General features: G+C 44.3%; 1 protein-coding gene and 1 pseudogene across 1 annotated transcript; one reads left to right on the forward strand and one right to left on the reverse strand.

Moving 5' to 3' along the window:
- The first annotated feature begins 3,253 nt into the window (after positions 1 to 3,253).
- LOC123128190 (outer envelope pore protein 16-3, chloroplastic/mitochondrial) lies at positions 3,254 to 8,301 on the forward strand. The gene is made up of 3 exons (XM_044548126.1): positions 3,254 to 3,443; positions 3,631 to 3,952; positions 7,896 to 8,301. Exons 2-3 carry the CDS (start codon positions 3,649 to 3,651, stop codon positions 8,042 to 8,044), a joined length of 453 nt encoding a protein of 150 aa, XP_044404061.1. The 5' UTR covers positions 3,254 to 3,443; positions 3,631 to 3,648; the 3' UTR covers positions 8,045 to 8,301.
- A 2,620-nt stretch (positions 8,302 to 10,921) lies between these two features.
- On the reverse strand, positions 10,922 to 12,287 carry LOC123130861 (fatty acid desaturase DES2-like; annotated as a pseudogene).
- Positions 12,288 to 13,044: the final 757 nt, after the last annotated feature.

The raw sequence follows: 13,044 nt of genomic DNA on the forward strand, positions 1-13,044 counted from the left end.
ATAAGGCAGGGGGCGTGCCCTCCCCCCCTTGTCGCCGCCTCGTGGCTCTTGTGACTTAAACTCCAAGTCTCTGGGGTGTCTTCTGGTCCAATAAAAATCATCACAAAGGTTTTATTATGTTTGGACTCCGTTTGGTATTCCTTTTCTGCGAAGCTCAAAAACAAAGAAAAAACAGAAACTGGCACTAGGCTCTAGGTTAATAAGTTAGTCCCAAAAATAATATAAAATAACATATTAATCCACCACTATTATTCCACCCCGAAATCGTTATCCAGCATGCATTATTAAGTTTAATGAAAATGGAGTAACGCAATATGCAATATGACATGATGTAGATAGAAAGAAATCTAGCAATAAGATTAAACCTCATCGTTTTATCCTTTGTGGCAACAATACAAATACGTGTCTTGTCCCTTTCTGTCACCGAGATATAGAATGCCGCAAGATTGAACCAACTACTATGCACCACCCCTCGAAGAATTACCATCAATCTTGGCGAGAGAAGACAAATAAATCGGAAAAGCATACATAGCTACTCAATTACACATCAAAGAAACTTCAAAAGATTCAATTGTATTCAATGAAAAAAATGATCATAGATCCATAATTCATCCAATCCCAACAAACACACCAAAAGAATTACATCAGATTGATCGCAGAAGAGATCCTTGTATTGAAGATCCAAAAGAGTGAGAGAAAAACCATCTAGCTACTACTATGGCCCCGTAGGTCCTGAAAGAACTACTCACACATCATTATGGAGTCAAGAAGGCTGATGAAGAGGCCTCTCATGGTGGCTTCCCCCTCTGACAGAGCACCGAAATAGGGTTCCAAATGGGATCGTTTCGGTATAGAGGCTTACGACAGCGATAAAATTCTCTCATCTGTCTCTCTCAGGGTTTCAGGAATTATGGAATTTATAGGTGGAGGAATTAGGTCAAATGGAGTAGCAGGGGGGGCCCACAAGCCTAGATGGCGCGATCACCCCCTGGTCATGCCACCTGCCCTTGTGGCTGGCTTGTGGGTCCTCTCGTGGTATCCCAAAGCTTCTAGGGTCCTTCGTTTTCTAGAAAAATCGTCAAAAGTCGGCATCGTACTTCTTGGACCTTCCTAGATATTGCTTTTCTGCGAAACCAAAAAACAAGCAAAAAATACAAACTAGCACTGGGCACTAAATTAATAGGTTAGTCTAGAAAAATAATATAAATTAATATAAAAATCATATAAAAGTGATAATATAATAGCATTAAACAATAAAAAAAGATAGATATGTCTGAGATGTATCACACATGCATGCCGATAAGCTCGTAGATAAGCTTCAGCGACATACCGGTGTCGCTACTCTCCACCTTGTGCCCCACCCTCAGGGAAGCCATCGACCAACATCGGGGCCGCTTGATGACGGAGGAGGGCAGAACCAATGTTCACCTCCGATAACCCCCTATGGCGAGATATACTATAAGAGGAGCACGGACGTCGGCTTCAACACCACAAGGGTACACGCTACCGGACCGATTCAACGCCGTGATGCGATGTTGTTGGGAAACATAGTAGAAAACAAAACAAAATCACACCTACGCACAACCAGGACCAATATGAAGACACATAACAGGTTGTGATCATGATCATGTAGTTGATCATGATCAATATGAAGAGAAACACCTTAGAACTGGCCACATTCAAGCGAGTTGCGATTATGAGCACCGAGGCCGCTGTCAACAAGGGTGGGAAGGAGGGTAAGAGACAACATAGATGGGATGCACATGGACCCATTGATGTCTTCAGTCACGATTATTCTGTTAGGGATGTTGGGTATATTTTTCCCGTTTCAACGCACGGGCTTTTTTTGCTAGTGCTACTAAAGGGAGATGGTCAACTACATCATATGCTCTACAGAATGAACGCAACAACAACGCCACATATAATTATTTTCTTTGTTCAATTGCTCCTCAAATCATGCCTCAAGAGGAAGTGAAGCCCGCATTCAGAACACCTCGCCAATACTTCTACGTAGGCCAGATGAGAATGAAAGTTTGAAGGCTCATTTTTATTCCACCATCAAGTTAATTTCAATTATGGGATTGTGCCTAAATGGGGATCAACAGATTAGACTTGAGGGCCCACTTTTCGCTCCACAATTTGCCGAGAAAGTAATTTGTGACAAAGCTGTTTGATCTAGATTCAGATAGGTCATATAGCTTTGTCATCACCTCTGCGGCCGTCCTTCGGCGGCTCCCCTCCGCCGATGACCTTGGTTTGTCGGTGGTGAGGGGGGTCGCCGGATTCACGCGTGTGGATAGTTTCAGACCAAAGTAGCTTAGTTTTTTAGGTTGTTCATTGTCTTGGCTTCGGCGACGGCGATAGTGGCGCTGAATAAAATTTCTTCAGATCCTACTCCGATGAGGCGATTGGTCCTATGGTTGGGGATGGATCTGGAATTCAGCATGTTCAAGCAAGGATAATGTGGCGGCGACGACATCCTTGTGGTGGACCTATGTCCTCAGGCTTCGCCGTTGCGACGACGTCCACTCTAGCACTGGCGCAAAGATTGGGAGGTAGTCCAGGAGTGGATGCAGATTGTGGTCTGCATCGACGACATCTGAAAGATGGTGGATCATGTGCTGGGTTCATGGTACAAGGATGACAGGTATGGTTTCCTCCTCTGACGTCTTAGTCATGTGGGGATGCCGGATCTGGAGTTCGATGACGTATCCGGGGTGTTGCCCCGGTCTGATTCGTTCAACGGTAATGGTTTTGTCTTTGGCGAGCCACCTTGGAGGTCTGCAAAGCCGTTTATCAGCGATGGAGCCGCGTCGACCCCGGGTATGGAGGTGATCTGTCATTATTCCCTTTGATGACTGCTTTGGTGGTGCCAAAGGCAGGTGACGGGTGTTGGTGTCAAGCTCAGAGGTTTCTCCGGTCTTGTTTGTAATTTTACTTCTTGGTTGTTGTTCCTTTATGCAAAGACTAGCGTTCTGTTATTTGTTCAGTTTTGTCAGGTCGGTATGTACATGATTTGTATTATGATCCTTATGTTATAAGCGAGACACGTATACCATGCAAAAAAAAAGACAGGAGACATTTCTCGAGATAGTCTCAGTACTTGGTTTAAATTCGAATTTTGGAACCGGAGATCTAAAGAAACAATTTTTTTAATCCAAACAGGGCTTTGGAAGCCCATGAGAGGTGTCGTACATGGTGAAATGGTGGGCCTAGCGACCGGGCCTAAACCCTGACGCGAACGGCGCGGGCGAGCGAGCATCGCCGATCCGAGGCGGCCACTGCGCCCGTCTCACTCTCTCTCTCACCCGCACTCCCACCGTCCCACGACGCGATCCCCTCTCCCGTTTCCACCCCACAACTCCTCCTCCCTTCCGCCCGAGAAATCCCAACCATTTCTCCGCATCCGCCTCGGCACGCGGCCGCCGGCACACGCTGCGCAGGTAAGCCCCAGCCCTCCCTCCCCACTACGCGCACCTCTCAGACCGGGACGCCCGCAGCTCGCGTCGCTCGGGCCTCCTATCAAATCGAGCAGACCGCGCTCTCCTTCTGCCAGATCTCGATCTCGCGCTAGGGTTCCTCGGCTCACGAGCTCGAGCGGGCGTTAATTTTTTCATGTTGCTCTCGCAGGGAGTGGGAAAGGGCGCGATGGAGGATGACTCGCCGGCGACGAAGACGGTGAAGGGCGCCGTGACGGGCCTGGCCGCGGGCACCATCTGGGGCACCATCGTCGCCACCTGGTACGACGTGCCCCGGGTGGAGCGCCACGTCGCGCTCCCGGGCCTCGTCCGGACGCTCAAGATGTGCGGCAGCTACGGGGTCACTTTCGCCGCCGTCGGAGGGCTCTACATCGGCGTGGAGCAGATTGTGCAGAGCCAGCGCAAGAAGCGCGACTTCGTCAACGGGGCCATCGGCGCCTTCGTCTCCGGCGCCACCGTCTATGGCTACAGAGGTTAGATACAGGCTCTCGCCGTCCTCCAAAGTTGCGCGTGCAACTTGGTTTATATATCCTGACCACTGATCACACGTTGAGATTTGCATTCTCTAATGGATAGTGATAAACTGGGGGGTTGCGTTATTTCTCTGTGTTTCTGGTCAGTATTCAATGCAGTCATGTGGGTATCAACCTGCATTGTGTTCGAATGGTACTGATTATGTTAATAAGATGATCTATTTTGCACGAACTGGGTTCTGTTAGATCGGTAAGTTTAGTTATATTTTGAGGGATTATCATTGACGAAAGGTGTCATAAGAAGATATGCACTATGATTGGTTGATTGAATGACATTGCTTGTTCTCAGACAATCACTGCCATCAGATCATAGGTTCAAATCACTCAAACTTTGCCCATTTTGAAATGCAGTTCAGCTGTAAGTACTTGTTCCTATTGCAGCTTGATGAGATGATTTTCGCTAGGTCCTTGTATCAATGAAAGTTTTATTTCCACGCATAATAATAGAAGTTTGTTGGTAAACCTGAATAAACTGATGGGCCTTATACTTATATAGTTCAATCAGATGTTTGTTACAATCTTAAATATCTTGAATGTGTTCCTCCTTTTTAAATGATACTTGGAGAATCACATTAAATGAAAGAGTGATTAGCTTATTTAAGGAACAGTTACTTAGATATCTCATATCTGGAGCATTTTGGATTGGCCCATCCTAATATTGGATGATGGCATAGTTTATGCTCCTATATGTAGTTGGCTTCTGGTGACTACACAGTAAGAGCTATTGTGTGGACAGATACGGGTCAGACATGTATAATGAATTTCACAATTCACATTAGACTTGCCATGTTTTCGTAAAATGGGTTCCCTGGCTTAGCTCTTGTCGTATTAAGCTAAAGGCCTAAACAGTTTTATTCTAACTGGGGATGGTAAGCTAAGACTCACCGAGAATAGTGTTTGAATCCAATTTTGATATGTAGTATTTTTGGAGTTCGTGGGTACTATGGCTTCCAGAGATATATGTTATTAACAAATTCCAGAGGTTTACGAAATCATAGCATTGTAAATACTAATGATATTTAATGATTTTTGAAGTGTGCTGAATAGCTTTTAAAAAAACTGAAGTTAAGCCTCCAAAGTCCAGTACATCTCTTGATGGTCATGTTTGCATCCACTTCAGTTTTATGTTCTTTTTTCTTCATAAATAAACCTAAAGCACAGGAAAAGGAAGCATATCATATTCCCTGTGTTAGATATATTTATTATATTTAACTCGAAAAAGTATGTGGGTACAACTAACTGTATGATAACTTATGCGCTCGGTTTTGTGTACAGACCTTTATCGATATTGAAGTTATTATGGAAACTTAAAACTTGAATGTAGATATTGTTGTGGAACATGGGCTTTTAAACAACAGATTGTTATCTTAGCTACACTTTTAGACATAACACTATACTCCCTCTGTAAAGAAATATAAGAGCGTTTAGATCACTATATATTTCTTTACGGAGGGAGTACTAATTCCTGCAACTACCAAACACATTGGACTTGTCTCAATACTGTGAAAAAACTGTGGTTCTCATAAATACCTTGAAAGTGTTCCTCCTTTTGTAATGATATTGGAGAACCACACTAAATTAAAGTATGATTCTCCTGTTTGAGGAACAGTTACTTAGATATGTCAGATCTGGAGCATTTTGGATTGATCCATCCTAATACTGGGTGATGGCATAGTTTATGCTCTAAACGCTCCTATATTTCTTTACGGAGGGAGTACCAATTGCTGCAACTACCAAACACATTGGACTTGTCTCAATACTGTGAAAAAACTGTGGTTCTCATGAATACCTTGAAAGTGTTCCTCCTTTTGTAATGATATTGGAGAACCACACTAAATTAAAGTATGATTCTCCTGTTTGAGGAACAGTTACTTAGATATGTCAGATCTGGAGCATTTTGGATTGATCCATCCTAATATTGGGTGATGGCATAGTTTATGCTCCTATAGTCATTGGCTTCTGGTGACTACGCAGTAAGAGTTATTGTGTGGACAGATACGGGTCAGACATGTATACTGTATTTCACAATTCACATTAGACTTATCATGTTTCCACAAAATGGCTTGAAAGTGTTCCTCCCTTTGTAATGATATTGGAGAACCACACTAAATTAAAGTATGATTCTCCTGTTTGAGGAACAGTTACTTAGATATGTCAGATCTGGAGCATTTTGGATTGACCCATCCTAATATTGGGTGATGGCATAGTTTATGCTCCTATAGTCATTGGCTTCTGGTGACTACGCAGTAAGAGTTATTGCGTGGACAGATACGGGTCAGACATGTATACTGCATTTCACAATTCACATTAGACTTGTCATGTTTCCGCAAAATGGCTTCCCTTGCTTAGCTCTGGTTGTATTAAGCTCAATACTTAAAAATATTTTCCTAACCAGGGATGGTGACCTAAGATTAACCAAGAATAGTATTTGAATCCAGTCTTGATAAGTTATATTTTTGGAGTTTTTGGATACTATGAGTTCCAGAGATATGCCATGGACGAACCATGACTAGGTTTCAAGATCTTCTGGGTTTCAAGTCTAGCCTACCTCAACTTGTTTGGAACTGAAAGGCTTTGTTGTTGTTGTTGTTGTTGTTGTTGTTGCCGGGTTCCAGAGATATATGTTATAGAAAAATTCGAGGTGTTTGGATACAACAAACTCCAGAGTTTTATGATATCATAGTGTGGTAAATACTAATAATATTTAAATATTCTTGGAAGTCTGCTAAACTGAAGTCAAGGGTACAAAATCGAGTACGTTTCTGGATGATCATGTCTGCATCCACTTCAGTTTTATCTCCCTCTTTTCTTCAGAAATTAACCTAAAGACCCGAAGAAGGAAGCAGATCATATTCCTACGTTAGATATATTTTATTATATTTAACTATAAAAAAACATTTCTGCGTACAACTAGCTAGATGATGACTTGTGGACATGGTTTTACCACTGCGCCAGGCCCGCCCTCCTTATTGTTATAACTTGAATGTAGATATTGTTGTTGAGCATGTGCTTTTAATCAGAGTAACAACAGATAGTTGACCTTCCTACACTTTGGACATAACACTATTACTAAATACTGCAACTATCAAACACATTGATCCTGTCTCAATACTATAAAAAAATTGGTTCTCATAAACTATTGTATTTCATGGGAAACTGATCAATAATCATTGTTTATGAATATAGAGATTTTTAAGTACTGAATCATCCAAAGAGGGCCTGTGCCTTTTTACCTAACGATCAAGGTGCCGCAATGATGTTTTTTTACAACTAGGTGCAGCAATGATGTTAATAAGCCATTTGCCTTTTAATGAATCTGAATTAGATAGGGCTAAACTAGATCTTATCCTCTGGCAGCCTATTAGACTCATGGAATTGGTTTGAATCATGAGATCATTATTTATGTATGTTTGCCATGCCATAGAATAACACTGTCCTAGTGGCATGTATGGAGCAGGAAAAAAACTAACAGAGTCCAACTCTGGTGTTATGTAGCATGTTGCATGGCTCCTGATTAATCTGCATAATATCACGGATTCTATTTATGCAACTTGAAGAACCCAAGTGCTATTATTCCAGATCATGCATGTGGGCATCAGAAATATGAATCCAGTTACCGCTAAAGATCCCTTGCAGAATTTTGATATTGGATCCAGTGACAAATAGTCATCTAGGATATCCCAGTCAGGTAGATCATATTCCACAAACTGTCAACATTATTCCAATCAGTCACCACTGCATGTGAATCCACTAGTCTAAGTCTTGGTATGTGCCCCATCATGTTAGTTTCATGATCATGTCGACAACCTCTTTATTAGTGTAATTATATTCATATGCACAAGTATTATTGTCTAGGAAGACTTCTAACTGTGCCAATTGACAGGAAAGAGCATTAAGTCTGCCCTCATTGGTGGTTCTAGCCTGGCATTCACATCTGCCATCCTGGACGTTGGTGGTAATACTACCAGAGTGGACAATGGCAAAGCGTACCATGCATACACAACGGAAAAGAAGCCCGAGCCTGCGCATTGACCAAGGTTGTTTACTTGTAGCACAAATCATGCAAACCAGCTCGGTGAATTTTTGAGCTGATGCGTGCTGTTATGTCTGTTTTGCTGATGCACCTAGTTCCTTTGCAAAGCTGTAGTAACTTGTTTTGCTCGAGGGCAATACAACAGACCTGGAATAAATATCTTGTTTTATTTTGCTTCATCATTGGTTATGATAATAATCACATGTGACACAATATTGTTACCCCAACCCTTGATTGAAGTTGCGGTTTTACGAAATTTGTTCTATTGCTTCAAGCATCAAACAAAGAGTCAGAAAGTCTCTAGTTGCTGAACTATGTTGTGTTGGAACTTTATGATGATTTTACGTCCAGCTTGGGTAATACATCATACTTTGATAGCTTGATGATCTGTTGGGAAAACCTTATAAAAGCTGTAGTATCAGCGTTTTGCGTAGTATTTTTTTTCTTCAGAATTCTTGCAGTCCACATATGACTACACCAGTAATAGGATAGTTGTATGCTTAGTAAATTCATGGCACCAGTGGTACAACGAACTGGGCTGCGGAATAAGAACACCTGTACTTGGGTTGATGAACCCCCTAGCTATCTTGTGTGTAATCTTTGTGTAATCTCGTGAGCGATGTAACTATTACTCCCTCTGTAAAGAAATATAAAAGCGTTTAGATCACTAAAGATACATGCTTTCCCACAAAAAAAATATGTGTAAAGAAACAAGCTGGGCTGCCTTTAACAAACGCACCTTGTCCAACCCCTTCAATTCTGGATTTCGTCTGCTCCATCCTTTGCCATTTTTCGGAGGATCTCTTATCATTCACTGATTTTCTTATCTGATTCTTTTTAAGAAAATTTCTCGCAAGATGGACGTCAATGTGACTGGCAAACTAGTTACCCATTTAGCAAAGAAGCCTGGTCCTTGGTTCTGTTGTTGTTCAGGGTTAGACATCAAAGGCTTTGCATTTGCAGCAGGCCTATTGTAGTTGTAAGGGCCTCCATCTCCAATGGCGTACCCCAAATCGCTCGCAAATGTCTGAACCATTTTTTACCATTCAATGCGATGCACGTACCTTGGCAGACACGTCTGCGTGTAAATTAAGTAGCTAAGGTCTAGTGAACCTATTTAAACAAGGATATGTTGATCCTTCTCTGTCGACTTTCCCACTAGAAACCCAAAAAAGCCAACTCTACATACGTCGGCAGACACGCCCACGTGTAAATTAAGTAGCTAAGGTCTAGTGGACCTATTTAAACAAGGATGTGTTGATCATTCTCTGTCGACTTTTCCACCAAAACCCCCCAAAACTCAACTCTGCCTTACGTAAAAGAAATTAGTACGATTCACTTCTGGATTTGATATTACTGCTTATACCAGGTGTTGGATATACACAAACATTTTGTAATATTAGTAAGAGGAGGAAGGGTTAAGTATCTTTGAACTCGGTGTGAGATATCGCATTATTTGAGCTGGATGCAGTCACTGTAAAGAATCATCAACAAGGACGTTCTCGTGCGTTGTAGATTCTTATTCAAGACTTGTATCATTTGATGGTGCCATGTGAATCAAGCAACAAGGAGAAGGACCCAATAACAAAAATTTCATAAAGGGACTAGAGTAGACTACCATGAGACAAAAGATCTTCTTTCTAAAAAGATACGATGCTTGCAAATGTCTAAACCATTTTTTACCATCCAACGTGATGCGACATATGTCCGAAGACACCTCCGCGCATCTGAATTTTCGCAAACCAAAAGCAAAATTGTGGGACGTTTGCGAGAGTCCGGATGTCCGCATGACCAACCAAAAGCCACCATGCACCCCACGCCACAACCCCTCTCTCCTCTCCGTCTGAGTTGGATGGCTGAAGGCCGCCGCTGTTTGGTGAAAGGCCATTGCTAGTTTTTTTTTAAGTTATTAGAGGCAGACATTTGAGATATAGGGTTGGATGGCGACTTCCGTATTCGGGTCCGTGAACGCGTCAGTTTAATGTGCCTGATTTATGACATGACTTGGAGATACTCTAATCTTCTCAAAATGAAAACTACGGCGAGGATGTCTGGTGTCGAAGCAAAAACGTATTACAATTTTGGTAACTTTTGACTTGAAAAAAAAGCCGTCGGAACATATCAACGTGAGAACTAGTATCGAAAATCTCATCGTGATGAATTTTATGATGACAACGGATTTTGAATCAGATCGATGATTAGGCCATAAACCATCTTGAATCTCGAATTTAGATGAAATCTTTTACTGACATCAGTATTTTTGCCTCATATGCGTACATGCACACTTAATAATTTCGAGAATGCACCTACTAGGAACAGAATCATTGCTTGCAATAAAAATTTGATCGAGGATCAGCCTCACCCTTCTTGTGCTTGGATACGCAAGAAAAATAAATCGTTCTGTACCCTGATAGAAAAAGTAAAGTTCACCGGATATCTCGTTCCAAAAAGAGAAGGAATCTGATAGCGCTCGAAGGTCAGGTACGCGCTAACGCGCACATGGCAAATCGAACATTTTCGATGGCAAGTTTAGTGACGCGAGGATGACAACTTTAGTTAGCAAGTATGCCAACTTCATTCTTCAGTTTATTTTTAATAGAAATAGAAAATTGCAGTGTGTGTCAACTAACTTGTTATCCTTGCGTCACTAGAATTGCCATCGAAAACATTCGATTCGCCATGTGCTCGTACCTGACGTCAGGTACTTATCATTTTCGAAAGAGAATACAACCACACAAGGTAAAGCAGCCTAGGGTAAGTATTATTGTACATCATCACGGGGACACATGAAGATACTACAAGTTTTTTCATGGCAAATGGCTACGAAACAAGCCCTACCCAGCCCAAACAACAACCGAAGAAGAAGCCAGCACGAGGTGAAAAAACAACCGACGACATCTCACGTAGGTGGTAGCGACAACACGGGCGACAGAACTACGATGACGTCAGACGATTGAGTAAATACAGTAGAGTAGTTATTTCTCAGTCGACTGAGCCTAAGGCACTCCCAACAGGTAATCATACATGTAGGTAGATGGATGGGATTACTTGGTGGGATCATGGCGGCTAGAACTTGTTGCTGTACCAGAAGACTCCCTTGCGATCCTCGGGCTGGACGTAGATGCACTCCTTGGCCGAGCGCCATGTGGCCCTGGCGAGGGGGTTCGATTCGAACTGGTAGTACTCGCCGAGGACGGGCTTGATCGCCTTGGTGGCCTCCATGGCGTGGTAGTGCGGTATGCTGGAGAAGAGGTGGTGCGCGACGTGCGTGTCCGTGGTGTTGTGGAACACGCGGTTGAGGACGCCCAGGTCGCGGTCCATGGTGGCGAGCGCCCCGCGCAGCCAGTCCCACTCCGTCGAGTCGTAGTGCGGCAGCGCCGGGTGGGTGTGAGCCAGGTAGGTGATCACGACCAGCCACGCGTTCACGATCAGCAGCGGCACCCCGTAGAGCCGCACCACCCACCAGAACCCGAAGGCCGACGCGAGCTTCAGCAGGGCCAAGGAGACGGCCAGCACGCCGGCGTCCGAGATGAAAACCTGCGCGCGCTCCAGCTCGCTGTACATCGGGCCGTAGGGGTCGTAGTGGCAGACGAAGCGCGGGTACGGGCGGCCGGAGGTGTTGAGCGCCAGGTACATCGGCCACCCGAGGGTGAGCTGCACGGCGATGTACCCCAGACGCCCCACGGGGTTGTTGTAGATGTAGGGGGTGTACCACGGCAGCGCCTCCTTCTTCTTCGGGACGTACACCTCGTCGTGCTCCAGCGAGCCGGTGTTGGCGTGGTGGCGGCGGTGGCTGTACTTCCACGAGAAGTAGGGGACGAGGAGCCATGAGTGGAGCACCAGGCCGACGATGTTGTCGAGCAGCAGGTAGTCGGAGAAGGCGTGGTGGCCGCACTCGTGGGCGAGCACCCAGACGCCGGTCATGACGCAGCCCTGCGTGGCCCAGTAGAGCGGCCAGGCGCCCAGCTGTTGAATGGTCGGGAGTGCCGGGATCCAGACCAGCGCGGCGTACAGGAGGGACGCGATCATCAGGCCTGGCGATCATGGCGAGGTCGTAGACCACATAGGAGAAGGACTTGATCACCGAGCGCTGGAAGCAGTGAGGCGGGATTGCCTGATCTGGGCCAGCGTGAACGGCGGCTTGTCTGTCGGCGCGCGCTGGGAGATCTCACCGGCGCCGGCGCGGCCGAGCAGCTCCTGCTTCTCCCGCTCCTTCTCCGTCATCCTGCCTCCGGCACCCATGATGCTGCTGACAAGTGACAACAACAGAAGGCCCTGGTGATCAGACAGTGTGTATGAAGGTATATATATATCATTCAAGAACGAAGATATATTCTGCCTCGTGTGTATATCTGTTTTTCAAACGAGGCTGCGCTGAATCTGCCTTGCCAAAAACAAATAAGTAGTGTCTGTTTGACACTCAACCAAAATTCAGTTCAGGTTCAGTCAAATGAGGCTGCGGTAAACTTGGACTCTTTCATTCATGACAACACATGGCATTCATTGGGCTGAACTTGGATAGTTAACTGATTGACAAGCTAAGTAAAAAAAAAAGAACTGAAACTGTAATTCAAGTCTTTTCATTTGAAATTCAACCAAAAATACAACTGCTTGAACACTGTAGGTCATATATGTCATCAATGTAAAAAAGAGCTTGGAATCCAATATGAAAGACATGCATCACCCACGAGCCACGATGTTGCAAAACAAAAATCCTAAACTGACTGGAAAATTCAGACTGGAAAGATCAACAGGTACAGAGAAAGCACTACGCTAGTCACCATACGCCACAGGAGAGACAGCCACACCGCTGCTGCTCCATGGTACCCAAGCCCGCTGTCTCTGCCTGTGCAACAGATATCGGTGTAGATCCTGCCGCGATGATGACCGTCGTGCCGTTCCTTGGACCATGAGCCCATCGATTCACCTTGTTTATTCCGCAGGCACTGAACTGTATCGCAGAGTTTTGTTTTATGGGTTGCAGTATAGTCTAATTCAT

Source organism: Triticum aestivum, chromosome 6A (assembly GCF_018294505.1).
Source record: "Triticum aestivum cultivar Chinese Spring chromosome 6A, IWGSC CS RefSeq v2.1, whole genome shotgun sequence".
NCBI lineage: Eukaryota > Viridiplantae > Streptophyta > Magnoliopsida > Poales > Poaceae > Triticum > Triticum aestivum.